At 44.3% G+C, this 19,062-nt stretch overlaps 1 protein-coding gene across 1 annotated transcript in view; it reads right to left on the bottom strand.

The window, feature by feature from the left end:
* Window positions 1-2,649: 2,649 nt before the first annotated feature.
* The window catches only part of HPS3 (HPS3 biogenesis of lysosomal organelles complex 2 subunit 1), an 80,227-nt gene continuing 63,814 nt past the window's right edge, over window positions 2,650-19,062 (bottom strand). The window contains exons 11-18 of the mRNA XM_040428033.1: window positions 15,198-15,372; window positions 13,474-13,704; window positions 12,804-12,989; window positions 10,394-10,585; window positions 10,190-10,294; window positions 8,593-8,799; window positions 6,307-6,397; window positions 2,650-3,143 (exon numbers count right to left, since the gene is read on the bottom strand). Coding sequence (XP_040283967.1) covers window positions 3,016-3,143; window positions 6,307-6,397; window positions 8,593-8,799; window positions 10,190-10,294; window positions 10,394-10,585; window positions 12,804-12,989; window positions 13,474-13,704; window positions 15,198-15,372 — 1,315 coding nt within the window. The 3' untranslated portion in view covers window positions 2,650-3,015. The remainder of the gene's footprint in view (window positions 3,144-6,306; window positions 6,398-8,592; window positions 8,800-10,189; window positions 10,295-10,393; window positions 10,586-12,803; window positions 12,990-13,473; window positions 13,705-15,197; window positions 15,373-19,062) is intronic.

Consider the following 19,062-nt stretch of genomic DNA (forward strand, 5'->3'; position numbering starts at 1 on the left):
AGAGCGATTTACGGTATAAAGGATTAATGAAAGATTTTACATACAAAGAGACTTCTGTGCGCGGGGCCCGTGTACTACAGTGACTGCACCGGGCCCCGCTGTGAGTTGCCTCCAGCCCCTCCTCCCTCCCCGCACTGTGACTGATGTATCGCCGGCCACACTGTGCAGCATAGCAGCCGGCGATATATCAGTGTCAACTAGTTTATCAAATGGAAAGCGATTGATTCAGATTAAATAAATATTTTACATACAAAGAATAAAATACTGTAATGCTGTGAAACATAGGGCCATGAGGGGGACCAGCATAAGATACTATATGTGGTGTCACCCACACATATAGCATCTTATGCTGGCCCCCCTCATGGCCCTATGTTTCACAGCACACATCCCCCATAACAGTGCATCATCCATAGATCCCCCCCATAACAGTGCATCATCCACAGATTCCCCCCCCCCATAACAGTGCATCATCCATAGATCCCCCCCCATAACAGTGTGTCATCCACAGATCCCCCATAACAGTGCGTCATCCACAGAGCCCCATAACAGTGTCATCCCCAGACCATTAGTTCAAAATCCACCAAAAGCACACCTTTTGGTTCAAAATATTTTTTTTCTTATTTTCCTCCTCAAAAACCTAGGTGCGTCTTATAATCAGGTGCGTCTTATAAAGCGAAAAATACGGTAACTAAAATAAAAAATCTTCAGGAGATCCCTGCAGAGCAGGGAGGTCTTGCCTCCTATTGACACTAGAAAAAACTGAAGCTCTCTCTACAGGCTGGAGGGGGTATAGCTGCCAGGGAAGGAGCTAACAGCTTTATCTAGTGTCAACGCCTCCTAGAGGACATAGCTATACCCATGGTCTCTGTGTCCCCCAATGAATATGGGCGATAAAACTATGTGAACCCCTAGACTAATGACATCTCCAAGAGCTAATTGGAGTGAGGTGTCAGCCAACTGGAGTCCAATCAATGAGATGAGATTGGAGGTGTTGGTTACAGCTGCCCTGCCCTATAAAAAACACACACCAGTTCTGGGTTTGCTTTTCACAAGAAGCATTGCCTGATGTGAATGATGCCTCGCACAAAAGAGCTCTCAGAAGAGCTACGATTAAAAATTGTTGACTTGCATAAAGCTGGAAAGGGTTATAAAAGTATCTCCAAAAGCCTTGCTGTTCATCAGTCCACGGTAAGACAAATTGTCTATAAATGGAGAAAGTTCAGCACTGCTGCTACTCTCCCTAGGAGTGGCCGTCCTGTAAAGATGACTGCAAGAGAACAGCGCATACTGCTCAATGAGGTGAAGAAGAATCCTAGAGTGTCAGCTAAAGACTTACAAAAGTCTCTGGCATATGCTAACATCCCTGTTAGTGAATCTACGATACGTAAAACACTTAACAAGAATGTATTTCATGGGAGGATACCACAGAGGAAGCCACTGCTGTCCAAAAAAAACATTGCTGCACGTTTACAGTTTGCACAAGAGCACCTGGATGTTCCACAGCAGTACTGGCAAAATATTCTGTGGTCAGATGAAACCAAAGTTGAGTTGTTTGGAAGAAACACACAGCACTATGTGTGGAGAAAGAGGCAGAGCACACCAACATCAAAACCTCATCCCAACTGTGAAGTATGGTGCTGGGGGCATCATGGTTTGGGGCTGCTTTGCTGCTATGAGCTGAGCGCTGCGATTGGCCAGCGCTACAGCATAGGAGAAGGAGACCGCGGCAGGCTCAACTGGGTGGAGCCTAACTATGAACATACCGGAGGCTATAACCGGAGAACGGAGCGGCGCCTGGGGATAACAGTAAGTGCAGGGGGATCCCTGGGCGCCGCTCTACACGTCTGTATAGTCAGTTTAGATACTTTATTCTGGTGAATGGTCCTCTTTAAACAGAAGAAAATACGCCTTCTGGAGTGGCCCAGTCAGAGTCCTGACCTCAACCCGATTGAGATGCTGTGGCATGACCTCAAGAAAGCGATTCACACCAGACATCCCAAGAATATTGCTGAACTGAAACAGTTCTGTAAAGAGGAATGGTCAAGAATTACTCCTGACCGTTGTGCACGTCTGATCTGCAACTACAGGAAACGTTTGGTTGAAGTTATTGCTGCCAATGGAGGTTCAACCAGTTATTAAATCCAAGGGTTCACATACTTTTTCCACCTGCACTGTGAATGTTTACATGGTGTGTTCAATAAAAACATGGTAACATTTAATTCTTTGTGTGTTATTAGTTTAAGCAGACTGTGATTGTCTATTGTTGTGACTTAGATGAAGATCAGATCACATTTGATGACCAATTTGTGGAGAAATCCATATCATTCCAAAGGGTTCACATACTTTTCTTGCAACTGTATATGCGTTCTCTGAGGGGGTTACTCATTCTCATTACGGAGAGTGCCTAGTATTGTGGACCAGGCAAAGCCCTCTAGGTTTCTGAGAAAAATATTCAAATTAGCTTTCCTAAGCATATCTGATACTAGCAAATGTAAGATGCACTAATTTTCATATATATTTTCACAGAAACCCAGAGGAGCGTTGACCCTCCCTAAGGAGAAATAGCACCCCAACCAAGGTCTCTTTGCTCAGTTCTACTAACGAGTAGTTACCCAGAAAGAGCTAGGTACCTAGAATGAGACACTCAGTTTTCCTTCCTTTTTGGAAAGAAGACTAGCTTGCATGTCTCTTTCCCAGAGAAGCATTATGTGGGGATGCAAGCTAAATAAAGATAAAGATAAAATATCTTATCGTAAATCTTATTACAATCCAAACTTTTTGGGAAATTCCATATGAATTCCGAACCGGTAGAATCAATTCGCTTATCCTAATGCCAAATGCATTCGGCATATACAACTCCCTAATCACTGCATCATGAAAGGTAGGTCAACCTGTTCTTCATATACAGATAAAACGTCATATAGCCATTTCATGTTATTGCATCATTTATTGGACACAGCAGGTTTTGGAAGGCTGTGTGTGCTGATCCACCAAAATGCAAAAAGAGTTTGGAGCTTAAGCCACAAGTTTTCTTTTGCTTTGGATTACAAGGTAAGGCAAGAAAAATTCAGCATTTCCATCATCAGGCAGCAGGTTCAGGAAGTCTTGAAGGTCAAGTTCCATGGCGATCACATCTAAAGTGTCTAAAATGAGACAAACAAAGAAATCGTGCATGATTCTCAGATCTGTTAAAATGTTACTCAGTGACACATTTCATGTAATCCATCAACACGGACTGTATTCTCTGATGCCAAAAAAGCAGGGGTCCCCAACCTACTTGCGGCGGCTCTAGAAGCTTTATATTTTTCTGTAGTGCAGGGTTAGGTTGCCTGATGGAGTGGAGGATATTAAAGGCTATAGTGGTGCAGCAGCTGCTTCCTCACTGCACATCACTGCAGCCCCAGTCATCTATGAGGCCGTATGTCCGTGAGGATGTCCCTTTTGCCCACCAGGCTCCCTGCTGTAGGGCAAGTCCATAGTTTGTGGCTGGGACAGAAATGGGTCTCCTTGTTTTTCCAAACCTGCCCTCCTCCATGATCTCCTCCAGTGAGGCAAAGAGAGCAGGTCACAAGCAGACGGAGGAGGACAAGTAATAGGTTTTGTGAAGAGCCTTGCTTTTGTTTTAGGCTACGATGTGGAATTTCTGCAGTGGACTCTCTACGTGTGAACATAGCCCAATGTCTCAAATCAGTGAGTAAAATCTGAATAAATTGACATGCTGTGGATTTATAACCTGAAGAGCAAGTCAATTTATGCTGCAGGTTTTCTATGAAATCTTATCCACTTCACTGCTACTGTAAAATGCTACATATGCGATTCTGCTACAAAGAATCTGTCACGTGTAGCCGTCACTTAGCTGTTTGTAACTATTTCCCGCTGTTTCCTATATGGTTTCTACGATATCTTTGTGTTGAATGTGGCTCGCGATCATCTCTCGGCACTGAATGTGGCTCTCAGCGCAAGAAAGGTTGGGGACCACTGCAGTAGAGGTCATCACCTAAAACTGGGCATTTTACATAAAAATTTAAATAGGTTCTTCAGTTTCTCAGAAATGGTCATCAATATTAGATCGGTAGGGGGTATAACTCCCTGCACCTCAACTGATCAGCTGTTTTTAGTAGCCATCAGTGCTGGAAACAAACCAGTGGACGGAGCCAAAAGCAGAAGGTAGTGGCTGAGCCACTGAACTTCAACTCAGCAGAAACAGGAGCTAAGATGCAGTATGCTAGTATGGTCACCACAGTAGATGGAGTCTTCTGCTTCTGGTTTTGTCCTCCAGGTGACAAAAACAGCTGATTAGTGACGGAGCCAGAAGTTGGACCACTACTGATCTGATATTGATGATCTATCCTGAGCATAGGTTATTAATATCTAGAAACTGGATCATTGTTCCGTGAATCCATGATTGATGGCCCCATCTGCTTTCATCTAAGTTGGCCACCAGCTTAGATAACTACCCAGTACATAGTCCACAGCAGTAATCTAAGACAATCCCCTCTGCTGATGACACTGGTCACGGGACCAACAAGGGTTGACATAGACAGGATGTCCATCATGCTGATAAAATCAGAACTGCTGCATCTGACAGCCGAGTGAAGTGTCTCAGACACAGGACACATATAGGGTAGTCTGAAAGCTCGTGGCCATCTTAGAAGAAAGCAGAAGGCACAGGGAAACTGCAGATCTGTGGCACATGACGGACAATTACCAAGTACATTTTTTTTACATTTTCCAGGTTATGGTAAAGTTTTATGTAAAATATTGGATAATAAAATATGCTTTAAAGCCATTTCAGATCCCCACCATAATAATAGCAGTGGCATTAAAGAGAAGCCATCACCAGGACAGGCTGGCTTTAGTTCAGTAAATCTGTATAATGTCCCACTACACTCATTAAAAAGTCCATCAAGGGGGCCACCAGAGGGCACGGGTATATGTGGCATGCAACTTTTCACACCCCTATTGGTCACCTCAAAGTTTAGTTATTGTTTTATTTGGCAGTTAGCATCTGTAAATGCCAATCCTGTCCAAACTACTAGTTCAAACCAAACAATTAGATTTATGACTTTTGGCTTCAAACTACTTTAGTTCAAGACTGAAAAAGCACATGGTGCTAAATTATAAAGAAACCCTTGTCAAATTTGAGCTTCAGAGGCATTTAGGTTACTTTAATAAATTCTTGAAGGCCTTGTACACCTTCTTGCCCCTTTCTTTTCAGACCCCTGCTAATGTGATTGGACCCAAAGTAGTAAGCGTACTAAACTGATCCCCACTGCTGGGTTCCTGCTCCAGTGCCCACCATTGTGTGCCACTGGTCCCATAGGTAACCGCTTCAACATTCTGTTGAACCAACGTCACATGATGGGGACCCGACGCGGGTCATGGGTCACATGACTGCTGTAGCCAATGACTGCGGTGGTGACGTGTCACCCATTTGTCACATGACACATGGGTCAGTCACTGGCTGCAGCAGTCACATGACCCTCATCAACCAGGATGTTGATGCAGGTACCAACAGCGTATGAGGGGAACCAACTGAGCCGGAACCCAGTGGCAAGAGTCAGGTAAGTATGCACACCACTGTGGGTATGGCCATGCTGGGGGGTCTGAAAAAAGGGCAAGAAAGCTGTACAAACCCTTTAAAAGGTTGGAACCATAATTCTAGCTCAGTTCCCCAGTGTCAAGAGTAGATTTAAAGAGGACCTTTCATGCGATTTTATTAAGGGAGATATATACCTGTACTTGTGGGGTACCCCCCGCTGATGCTGCCACTCTGCTTGATTTTTTATGCCCCGCCGTATTTCTCCCACTCAGTATGCTAAGGGTCCATTCACACGTCCGTGGTGTATTGCGGATCCGCAATACACTGGGCCGCACATGGACGGCAGTAAATATAGAAGTCCTATTCTTGTCCGCGCAGCTGCGGACAAGAATAGGACATGCTCTATTTTCTTGCGGAGCTTTGGACCGGAAGTTCGGGGCCGCGCTCCGTAAATGCGGATGCGGAGAGCACATAGTGTGCTGTCCGCATCCATTCCGACCCCATAGAGAATGAATTGGTCCGCACCCGTTCCTCACAATTGCGAAACAGATGCGGACCACACTTGCGGATGTGTGAATAGAGCCTAATACTGAGCATTGGAACAGGGAGGAGGAGACGCCAGGGTTTCCCAATGAGCGTCACCTTCTCCCTGGCTGTAGCTCTGTCCAATCGCAGTGCAGAGCGTCACAGCCAGGAAGGTACAGGTATATACCTCCCTTAATAAAATCGCATAAAAGGTCCTCTTTAACAATGCAAATCTTTACCTTTTAAAGAAGAAATAAATACTTCATCAGTGTTTTCACCGCCTCGAACCTTATTACAGAGTTCAGGTAATAACTTGTTCCACCACAGGGCCTAAAAATAAAAAAAATAACTAACATTGTAACACACTTAGGTTTTATAATGCTGCATTGAATATCGTATTATAAAGCCGCTTTGAAAATATTTCCTTTTTTTTTTTAGCTTTGTACGCAAATTGTTCACTCAGATCAGTTCCTGTACCCAAGGGAATCCCATTCTAATTTACTTAAAGGGGTTATGATTGATGTAAACAATGAAAATCAGACATAATCATGACAATCCCATTCTTACAAAGCTAAAACCACCCCTGTACATCATGAAATCCAGAGATCTCCCCACTCATTGCTCAGCTAGATTATCTTCAGACGCAGGGGACGTGTTCTTTCTCAGCAGGTGTCCCCTTTCTGCTGCAGCTCTATCCCCATCACAGCTCAGGGACGTGTCCTTTTGCTGTAACGGTCACAGCTTCTAACAGTAGATAGGGCTCATGGCAGTTGAAGAATGGAAATCAGCATGTGCGATCTCCTCAGTAGATGGATGTGCACATTATTATACAGATTAAACACCAGGGGGCACCATAATAATGAATTAAAAAGGGAATATCTCACAAGTGGAAAAATTTTGTAACAAAGTAAATTACAAAAGTAACTAGTTTTTCCTGCCGAATTATATTATAATAATATTTAATGGTGTCATTGGTAAGCCAATTTAAAGGAGCTGGTATTTACAATGGTACAGCACTAGTGTTGGAGGGTATGGTTAGTTTAAACCCTGACAAAGTGACAATGCTGTTAGGAAAGCTAAGGGCCACTCTTGTCTTCTGCTGTGAGCTCTGCTAAAAAACAAACCAAAAAAAACCCACAAGGGAACAGGAGGAAAAATGGCGAGCCAATGCTACTTCAAGCCAGTAATTGTCAGGGGTCACAGCATGGTGGCCCAGCTTACAGGACAATAGTGGCATATAAAAGTGATATGCCACCAATGTCTATACAAAGACATTCCCTTTACCAGACACAAGGGACACTTTCAGTACGTTTTCGGAGGGTGGCCCATACAAATTTCACTCAGATGTTGCCTCTAGTGAAACTAAAACCTAGGATCCCAGGAGTCCTCTCCTGCAGAACGGAAACCAGATGGATTCGTTATGTGGCCCATAGACTTCTATTATGACGGAATGCAAAACGTAATGTCTCCTAAATGCTTCGGTGGTGCATTCCGTCATAGAATTCTGCTATGGCCCGTGGTAACCGAATCCATATCAGAATTGTAATAAAACCCGAACTTGAAAAACAGGACCTCAGGACCCCCGCCGATCAGCTGTTTTAGGGGCACAGCCTTCTTCGTGCTTAACAAGTACAGTGCTGTACATTGTATAGCAGCTCTGCTTGGTATCGTAGCTCAGTCTCATTCTCTTCTATGGGGCTGAGTGTGATACCAAGCACATCCGCTATACAATGTACGGCGCTGTACTTGGTAAGCACGGAAAAGGCTGCGGCGCTCACAGGAGTGCCGGTGCCTTCTCAAAACAGTTGATCGACGGGGGTCCTGAGGATCAGACCCCCTCAATCAGATACTGATAGGTCATCAGTATCAAAATCCCTTTAAGTAACAATGTTCAGTAATTTTCTAATACATAATTAATTATTTTTGTACCAATTTTAAAACTTTGTATAAACAAATAGTACTGGTGAATATAAGAAACTTTGTAACATTACAAATAATATTAGAAAAATGCCCTTTATCCATTTATCAACTCTCTGCTAAATCCGGTTTGAGAGACCAGATGGACTGTCTGCTCAATGAAGGATCAGACTGCAACTGCCTATAGAAGTTTATAGAGAGAAGAGGTGTGAGCTGGTGGAGGGAGAAAGAGACATTTTTTTTCTCTGATGATATATATTACAAACTTATTTTTAAAATGCCACATAACAGAATGTACAATTTACTGTGCCCCTTATTAAAAGAAAAAAAAAACATCAAGTCGTGGCATTGAGCTATCTAGCCATCAAGTGTATGTAAGTGTAAGTGTATCAATATGGCGCCTTCTGTTGTCAGAGACACCGATATTGATGGAAAGGGCTCTGACTTCCATTTCACATCTCAGATGCTTGTTACAGAATCATATAAAAGATTCAGCTCAGAGAGTTCATGAGCCCAGACTAACCTGTGAATTGTGTTACATGCTACATGTATAGTGGTTGTAATGGCGATTGATAAAGAAAATACATTCAAGCAATGATCAGTCTTACCTGGCTTCCATCTTTTATTTCATGTTTTGCATACAATGTGACAGCCTCGGGACACCGATCTAGCAGTCTCTCTATGGAGCCCTCGTAATTCAGGAGTCGTGTTGCACAAATGATGTGAATGCTCAAATATGAATTATTACTGTCTGGTATGGAGTCCAGAAATGGAAGAAATGAAACGATATCCAGTGACGGTCCACAGAGGAGAGACTAAATGCAGACAGGAGACAAGAACACCATTGGTCATGAATCACAGTATCCCTAATTTTGGATGTAGCCCTTCCTTATCCTACAAGTCTAAATGGCAAATATGAGATGCAGCAATAGCAGCATCATTAGTAGGAGAAAACAGTCTGGGTAGATGTGCAAAGGAGTCTGAAGCACTGCCAATAGCATCAATTATTGCTTGCAGATGTTAGCCTGAAATACACTTGTATCTCACACCAAAGGGTGAAATATACCAGCAATTTGTCATTGATTACAATGGGAAATCAGCAGCATATATTTTCATACTGCTAATTTGACATCCCCATTATATGAAAATGAAAAAAAACGAAAAGTCAATGCGAGTCAAAAATGTGTCAAAATGCACATACAAAATTGAAACAACATTTGCAGGTGTATCTGATGCTTATTTTGTTGGGAAAATGCATCGTATTTTCACCCTCTAACAAAATGTGTGAACAGCCCCTTACTGTGGAACACGTCAGCAAAGGCAGTGCAGCAGTTGCTTCACAACAAAGTAGTAAGTGATCATTCTGGTTCTGCTTTGGACTCTTTTACACTTTTTATAAAGTAGGAGCAAGATGCAAGGAAAAAAAAATATACAAAGTAAGGGGGTCATTTACTATCAGAAATACACCTATATTAAGTGTATTTCTATCATAGCTTGCGGCACAAAGGTTATTTGCGCCATAATTTGCGACTTTTCCTCGCTGATGCCAGGTCTAAAAAAGTGGGCGTGGCATTGAAGGGACGTTTTCTACGTCTGCTTTAGGCCTCATGCACACAAACGCATATTTTCTTTCCGTGTCCGTTCCGTTTTTTTTGGTGGACCGTATACGGAAAACCATTCATTTCAATAGGTCCGCAAAAAACGAACAAAAAAAAAAAAACAGAAGTTACTCCGTGTGCATTCCGTTTTCGTATGTCCATATTTTCATTCCGCAAAAAAAATAGAACATGTCCTATTATTGTCCGCATTACGGACAAGGATAGTACTGTTCTATTAGGGGCCAGCTGGTCCGTTCCGCAAAATACGGAATGCACACGGACGTCATCCGTATTGTTTGCGGACCGCAAAATGCATACGGCCTTAGGAGTAGAAAATGGTCTAAATTTAAGCCAGCATGGAGGCTGGCTTACAGTTAGACCAGCAGTGGATACGCCAAAGTTATGTAGAGGCAGGTGCTCTGCAAAACTTCGGCGGATCCACTGCCAGCTAAAGGGCTTATTAAGACCAGCAACTAAAACGCCTGTCTTAATAAATGACCCTCTAAGACCGCATCAATACACTCCCGGGATCATCCATACTGGTCTATTGTTATAGTAACAGTAAATGTGGATGAGGACTAGGGAGTCCTTCTGTCACAAGCCATACCTGTAACTTCATCAAGTCTCCACAGGCTGCACATGACACGGGCTCTGAAGACACCATCTTTGTTATCCAAGGACTGATCACTCCAAAGTGGCTGCAGGAGTTCCTCTAAAAAAGAGGTCATTTATTAAGATAGCTTAGCCATAAAACAGCGATGTGATAGCATCCAGGTGGTGGAACATCACGCACATAGGTAGAGACACCTACCAGATCCTCAGGGCTCTTGAGAGATTGGACACATGCATGTTGTGGTTTGCATATTCTGCGCACATAGTGAGACGTAAGCTTGAACAGTATGTCTTGTAGGATAGATTCTGGAGGATATGAGGAGAGACGAGCTTCCCAAAAATCTACAAGCATTTGTGGATTATCATCTTCGCCAGTCTTGTTACATGAAGCCTATGGGGAAATGACAACCCGTTTACTTACAGAGGTTTTCCAACCTCAAGGTCTGTGGCATATTCCAGGATATCCTGCAAATGTCACAATATACTTTGTGCAGAGGTCGCACTACGTTTTTTCCAGAAAAGTAAAAATACTCCTGTTAACATTTTTGAGGAGTATTTTTAGCTGAGGCGGAGTAAACAAGTTGCAGTAATTCAAATACATAATACGTAGACCTACACTTGTTCACATCTGCGTTGGAGGCTCCGTTTGTGGCATCTGTTGCAGATTCTGTCAAAAAGACAGGACAAAAAAGCCTTGTATGTAGGACTTTTTGTCTGGTAAAAAGACAGCATCCCAAATGGAAACTGAACGGACGATCCGTTATTTTCGTTGTTCTGCTCATCTAATGGAGCAGAAGAACAGAAATACATAGCGGTGGTGTGAACGTGCCCTCCTGTCAGCTTCTCCAATATACAGTCCCATGTAAATAACCACCCCCTCCCGTCAGCTTCACCAACATACAGTCCCACGTAAATTACATTGCTCCCCTCCCTTCTGTATAGGGTTAAAAGGGTATTCCAGTTGGTAAAAGTTATCCCCTATCCATTTATTTCTATGGGAGTTCCAGAGATAGGAGAGCGCTGTACTCTGCATGTGCGACCAGCTGCTCCAGTCATTTCAAGGGAGCTACAGAGGGTACAGGGCCCCTGTTTTCGTGATCGGTGGGGGTCCCTGCAGTAGGGCCTCCACGATCTAATAGATATTCCCTATTAGTAACATTTACTAACTGGAATACCCCTTTAATAAGCTCCTGGCGGGTTTGGCTTGAATGAACCACAGGCTATTACAGCCAAGTGATAAAGTACAGTCCAATATAGTGTATCTTGGCTGTAATAACCTGCATGCATTCACTCCATACCACCCCAGGGGCTTAGAACCCCCAGACAAACATTATAAAGTAACTACATTTTTGTGACACATAGGGACACTAAAGTCCACTGCCCAGCAAGGATGCTTACCCTGGCGGGCACCTCCCGGTGAAAATCGGATGGTCCGGCGTCTCACCCAATCAGACCAATAACAAAGCTCCTTGCAGTAAGGAGCTTTGTTATTGGTTATTTCAGGCACAGGCAGCATCGCTTACTGCTCTGATGAATGGCAGAAAATGTGTAAGGCGTATTGGTACACCTTAGACTTTTTTCAGGGAGTAAAATGTCCTGACTTTGTGTATCAATGCTTAGAAGACACAGCTCCGATAACTGCATCAGTGCGTCCACCTGGAAGTAATGAATGGCTGCCTCAGCACCTGTAGTGCCCATCGTGCAGCAGTGTCTCTCCATACTCAGATCGAGCAGTACGGACAGTCCCTGTAAACTGGTGACATTTCGCATAGTGAAGGCTCAGAGATACTGTGGCCCAGAGCTACTGTGTTCGCACCTAAAATCTGTCTAAAAAGCGGTGCAAACTGCTGCAGTTTTGCACAACTAGGGTTTCTATGCTTCTTTCTCGTATTCTCAAAAGGGTGTCGCTAATTGGAAGGGGTGAAGCTTTCAATGAATTAAAGGGGTGTGGGCCAAAAATGCACTATTTTGCGACAAATCACAGTTCAGCCATAAAATTTGGTCTCAAAATCAATAGTAAGTATAGAGTCAAAGAAAAGTGGCTTTTCCTGCACCACATTTATCCATCCTGAGCCCCCTGTGATAAACATGCAGCAGGTCTAGACAGTCTAAATGTGCATTTACACGGCCTGAGAATCGGGTGGATTATCGCCATATTGATTGAAAATCTCGCACGAAATTATGTATGTAATACATTATGTATGTATGACATCACCACGGGCCGCACGAGATTTCGCGCCAGATCTTCAATGACGGGGGAGCAGTGTACCCACCCACTTACAAAGAAATGCGCTTCGTCACAAAGCTAATTGTTTTTGTAAAATTCGGAGAAGCAGCCGAATTGAATTTTTGAATACTTTGCTCAACACATATTCATAACCAGAGATATTTATCATATAGTAACAGTCACAGAACAGGACAAGTGGCAGTAATTCCACTGGAAACAGTCACAGAAAGCCTCTCCCTTGTTCAGCTTGGAATTGCTGATAACAGAGAACTAAGGGGGAGCTTTCTGCATCGCCGAAGGCGCCTAATTTATGAAGAAGCCCAAATTAAATCTCCCCCTATGTTTTATCATGCAGTATCATTAACATAATCAAGAACAGAACCTTAAAGAATGACTCCGCTTCCTTCAGATTAATTTTACTGTTTTCATGAAAAGTCACCAGAACGGCTACAAGTAGTCCAGGAAGTGTGTCCCGGAAGTGAAACGCCATCTTCGTGGGTATAATCTCTCTGTCTCTACGAGTGAAGATAAGCCTTGGTTCCTCCAGGAATCCGTACAACAGCTGCATCTGAAAATACAATAATTGTAACCTGATCAGTCAAACATCTCCTGGGCAAAGCACGCAAATTTTAAATTTTTTTCTAAATATATTTTTGCCACATAATATGTCCCCCAAGGGATCGTAAAAAGCCTGTTGGGGGACAGTGAACACTCCTACCCGTCCTGCTCCTGCTACAGTGCGGAAGGAGGAGTTGTAATGCTCTGTCGTGCGGCGCTCATGGCAGAAACACAGCTGATCACACGATCATCTGTGCTTCTGTCCAGGAGGATGGGGGCCTCAAATTCTGGCTCTGGGGGCCGCATCCGGCCCGCGGGTTGTGCATCCCTGCTCTAGACCATACCTTATACATCACCTACTCTCTTTAAAGCATGGAAGATAACCAATTACCAGCATATGCTGCAAAAAACACCAGTCACATTAACTTGCCCAATTCAAATACAATCAACTCAAAGAGTAGAGGATATTATTTTCCTATATAATAGCCCCATACCTCTGAATAACGCTGCATCTCTGCTTCATAAGCCTGGAGATCTTCCATTTTCAGTGCCATGGCTGCCTTTGTAAGATAAATAAGGGCTGAAGGTCCTGACACTTCCAATGTTTTCAAAAAGCTCATGGCTTTCTTGGGACAAGCATTAGTCATACAAGGACTGCATAAAGCATGAGGCAGCTGGCTGGGTTCAACTGCATTAAAAATCTGCAAAACCTTCAGCGCCATCATCTACGAAAAAAATAAAACAATGATGAGAGAAAAATGACCAGCAATTCCACAATTCACATTGAGAGCAACAGAGCATGAACATCTAGTTCTATCAGCGAGTCACATTGCAGATGGCCGCTACTATAACATTCTTTGGGAATTTTACAATAGAGAATAATGGACAGCAGTGTGCATATACTTCCATTAGGGTAAGTTTTATGGGTAACTAGTTAAGGGCGTGGATGTAGCGGCCACATGTCCGTATCGAAAGAGAGCAGTAATCACACTGACCGGAGGGGGACCAGCGAGCTGCGGATCCAAGAGGTGACTATTACTTCTTTTATGCCATTCTGGGCAGTTTTTTAGAAAGATTTAAGGAAGACTGCTTTAATTAAATTTATTGATTAAAGAAAGAATTACACTTATTTAATCTTAAGAAGAGACATCTAAAGAGAGAAATGATTAACCTATACAAATATATAAACTGGCTGTACAAAAACTATGATGAAAAACTGTTCCATGTAACATCCCCTAAAAAGACAAGGGGGCACTGTCTCCATCTAGAGAAGAGAAAGTTCAGTCTCCAGAAGTGTCCGCGGCTTCTTCACTGTGAAGCTGTGGAATAGACTTCCTCAGGACGTGGTCACAACAGGAACAGTGGACAGTAAGAAATAATTTACTTCCTTGGTTGAACTTGATGGACTCATGTATTTTTTCAACTGTACTAACTATGTAACTATACAAATTCAGGTTAACTTAACAAGATCAATGTTACCAAAGAAGGAAAGGCAGGGAAGGCAGAGATCATGTCCATTGTGCACCTTCTACCATCTACCGTTACCAACTCGGGAATTTAAAAAAATTCCATTTTCAAAGACATTTGCTAAAGTTCTCTACCCAAACTATAGCAGTACTATAATTGGCTTGATAATTCCCATAAATAAAATAGTCAGTTCAATATAAAATGGGCAATTTTGAATTTTTTTTCTTAATATTAAGGGTACTTTCACACTAGCGTTAAAGTTTTCCGGTATGGAGTTCCGTCCTAGGGGCTCAATACCGGAAGAAAACTGATCAGTTTTGTTCCAATGCATTCTGAATGGAGAGCAAACCGTTCAGTATACTTTAGGATGTCTTCAGTTCAGTCAGTTTTACGGTATTTGGATGGAGAAAATACCGCAGCATGCCGAGGTATTTTCTCCGGCCAAAATTCCTGAACACTTGCCTGAATGCCGGATCCGTTGAAATGTATTAATGTCGGATCTGGTTTCCAGGTCTAAATACCGGATCCGTTTTTCTGGATGACACCGTAAAAACGGATCCGGAATTGCAATGCATTTGGCAGACTGATCAGTCTGCAAATGACATGCGTTTGCATACAGTTTTCCTGATCAGGCAGGCAGTTCAGGCAACTGAACTGCCTGTCGGAATCAAACAACACAAGTGTGAAAGTACCCTGAAGCTGCACAACTAGTGAATCTGAATGATTAAAAAACAAATGAAGCCTCTTATACTTCACTAAGCTGTTCATCCAGTTCTTCATAAAGTGAATGCTTGAGGTAAAACATGAAGCCTTTTCCGTAGTCATCCTGCAAGTCCTTTGACAGTACTCGCTCTATTACATCGGACACTGACAAGCAGGACATTTTGTAGTAAGGGAGCGCAAGATGGGAATTCTTTGTGTCCAACCTAAAGACCATGAAAGAACATAAAAACAATATGTTCAGTGATATAATCTACTACCGTGTAACACAACCATATATATCCCAAAAATCTAATAGTCTAACAAAAATAAAAAATAGAATTAAATAATGGCATTGGTCCTTCAAATGCATCTTCACTATTTTTGACATAAAGGGGTTTTCCAAGACTTAAATACGTAGAAGTGAATGGGGCTGAGCGCGATACCAAGCACAGCGCTATACAATGTACGGAGCTGTGCTTGGTGAGCACGGAGAGGGTGCTTTCTCAAACAGCTGATCAGCGGGGGTCCCAGGTGTCGGACCCCCACCGATCAGATAACGATATATTTAAATCTTGGGAAACCCTTTTCATGGCGGCGTCTTTCCACCAGCAGAAGTGATGGCATATGGCAGTGATGGCGAACCTTTCACAGACCGAGTGCCCAAACTGCAACCCATACCCACTTATTTACCGCAAAGTGCCAACACAGCTATTTAACCTGAATACTACAGTCCGGTATAGTATATCTTCCATGTACCTTATCACTTAGCTATAATAGCCTGCTTACATTCAGTGCCCCGCTCGTGCTGTTGATGGCGTGCCCTGCGCTGATGAATGGCAGGAAAAGTCTAAGGCATATTGGTACACCATAGATTTTTTTACAGGGTGCGGGTGCGCACAGAGAGTACCATAGGTTTGCCACCACTGGCATATGCCATCACTTCTTAATCATTGGGTTCTGACTGCCATAACCACTACAAGGTCTCAGCATGATGAGGCTGCAGGGCTTGTTAAAGGGAACCTGTGGGGGAAGCTTGATTGGAAGAAATTCAGAATAATTTGCATTTTGTTCATATAAATCTCTGCTAATTTAGGGCATAGGAGTCCAGTGGGAGATCTTACAATGAATGAAAGCTTTCTGTATGAGCAGGCACACGAGACATCTGTCTGTGACTGAGAGGGGCCGCCCACTGGACTCTACAGCCCAGATGTATACTGAATAAACTATATATAAATCTGCAGATTAGACTGCATGTAAAATGTTACAGGTTCCCTTTAAGAGAAGCAGCCCCTTCAAAATGTTTCCCTACTCAGCACCACTCCTATTCAGTTACCGCTCAGAAAAATGCAGCTGAATAGGACTATGCTGCAGCTTCCTACACGGAAACATGGCTCCTATCCCAGTAAAGTGCCATCAAACGTGGCGATTTGAAGAGAAGCTGCCATCTCTCCGGACAGGTCTGTTTTACAGATTACTTGCATTCCCCATTAAACAACAATTGTGGATCACAACTTCTTATATCTCTATCCTCTTATTGTTCCTACGGTTGGCAATTTGTTCATAAGCTTCTAGTGGAAATAATAGTAAGAATGGCACAACATATGGTCATAACAAGAGATGGTCCAGAATTACATGTAGTACTATGCAAGCAATTACTAAAGCAGACAGGTCAGCAGAGGTGACGGGCCCTCCTTAAGGCTACTTTCACACTAGCGTTAATATCTTGCGGTTTTGAGATCCATCATAGGGTCTCAATACCGGAAAAAACGCTTCCGTTTTGTCCCCACTCATTGTCAATGCATTCCGTTCTGTTCTCATACCGCATGCTGCGGTTTGCTTTCCGTCCTGGGATGCGGAGCAAGATGGATCTGACTCAATAGAAAACAGATCCGTCCCCCATTGACTTTCAATGAAGTTCATGACGGATCAGTCTTGGGTATGTTAAAGATAGTACGACCGGATCTGTTCATAATGGATGCAGATGGTTGTATTAACAGAAGCGTTTTTGCTGAACCCTGCTGGATCCAGTAAAAACGCTAGTGTGAAAGTACCCTAAATTGGTTTCCTATGTTGTAGAAAATAGGTTACTTTTGCACAAACTTTCTTTATAATATTTTTATAGTCTGGAAAAAGGAGACTTTTGTATTACTTACCAGTAAAGTCTCTTTCTCGCTCTTCCTTGGGGGACACAGGAAACCATGGGTATAGCTCTGCTCCCTACGAGGCGTGACACTAAGTGAAAGCTGTAAGCCCCTCCTCCATCAGCTATACCCTTCAGCCTGGAGAAGAGACTGCCAGTTGCGTGTCCAAGTAGTGAAAGATAACCACCAACCGGAAAAAAGAACTGTCGAGCCCCAACGGGGGCAACCAAGCCGGAACCACAACTGTAACCTAAATGAAGGGCGGGTGCTGTGTCCCCCAAGGAAGAGCGAGAAAGAGACTTTACTGGTAAGTAATACAAAAGTCTCCTTTTCTCGCCCATATTCCTTGGGGGACACAGGAAACCATGGGACGTTCCAGAGCAGTCCCAGAAGGGAGGGACCAGAACAAACTAGACCAACACCGGAGGCATCAATCAACTGCCGCCTGCAACACCAGACGGCCTAAAGCAGCGTCAGCCGACGCATGAGTATGCACCCTGTAGAACTTGGTGAAGGTGTGCAAGGAGGACCAAGTGGCTGCCTTGCAAATCTGCTCCGTAGAAGCCCAATTCCTCTGAGCCCAGGAAGCCCCGACCGCTCTAGTGGAGTGAGCGGTAACACCGAGGGGCGGAACCTTGCCCTTGGCGAGATAAGCCTCAGTAACAGCCATCTTGACAAAACGGGCGATAGCAACTTTGGATGCCGCCATCCCTCTGCGCGACCCCTCCGGAACCACAAAGAGCGAGTCAGTACGCCTGAAAGAGCTGGTTACCTCCAGGTAAACCTTGAGCGCCCTGACAACGTCCAGGCGATGAAGCTTCCTCTCCCGCGGGTGGGAAGGGGAAGGACACAAAGAGGGGAGAACGATGTCCTCGTTCAGATGAAAGGCGGAGACCACCTTAGGAAGGAAGGAAGGGACCGGACGAAGAACCACCTTGTCCTGGTGGAACACTAGGAAAGGTTCCAGATAGGAGAGTGCAGCCAATTCGGACACCCTCCGAAGAGAGGTGACGGCTACAAGGAAAATAACCTTGCAGGACAGAAGTCGCAAGGAAACCGTCCGCAGAGGCTCGAAAGGAGAAGCCTGGAGCGCTGAGAGAACCAGATTCAGGTCCCAGGGCGGTACCGGAGGGCGGTACGGGGGAACCGCGTGAGCCACGCCCTGAAGGAAGGTCTTGACAGGACCAAGGGGGGCAAGTGGGCGCTGAAACAAAATGGACAGCGCAGACACCTGACCCTTCAAAGAACTAAGGCCCAGACCTTGGGCAAGTCCGCTCTGCAGGAAGGACAAAACGGTGGGGAGAGAAAAGCGGAGCGGAGGAATCCCCAGATCGGCACAGAACCCCAAATAGGTCCTCCAGGTCCTATAATAGATCCTAGAAGAGGACGGCTTACGGGCGCGGATCATGGTGCGGACGACGTCCGCAGAAAAACCCCTACGTGTCAGGACGGTGGTCTCAACCCCACGCCGTCAAACGTAGGGACCTTAAACGCGGGTGGAAGATTGGTCCCTGAGAGAGAAGATCTTCCCTGGCGGGCAGCGGCCAGGGCGCGTCTGCCAGGAGCAGCATGAGGTCGGCATACCAAGACCGGCGGGGCTAGTCCGGAGCGACCAGAATCACCGAGACGCCTTCCGCCGCGATCTTCCGAAGGACCTTGGGCAGGAGTGGGATGGGAGGGAATATGTATGGACGCGCGAAGCCTCGCCAAGGAAGAACGAGGGCGTCGGCTCCGCAGGCTCCCGGATCCCTGGCCCTGGACAGATAGGCGGGG

This window comes from Bufo bufo, chromosome 4 (genome assembly GCF_905171765.1).
Source record: "Bufo bufo chromosome 4, aBufBuf1.1, whole genome shotgun sequence".
NCBI classification, from domain to species: domain Eukaryota; kingdom Metazoa; phylum Chordata; class Amphibia; order Anura; family Bufonidae; genus Bufo; species Bufo bufo.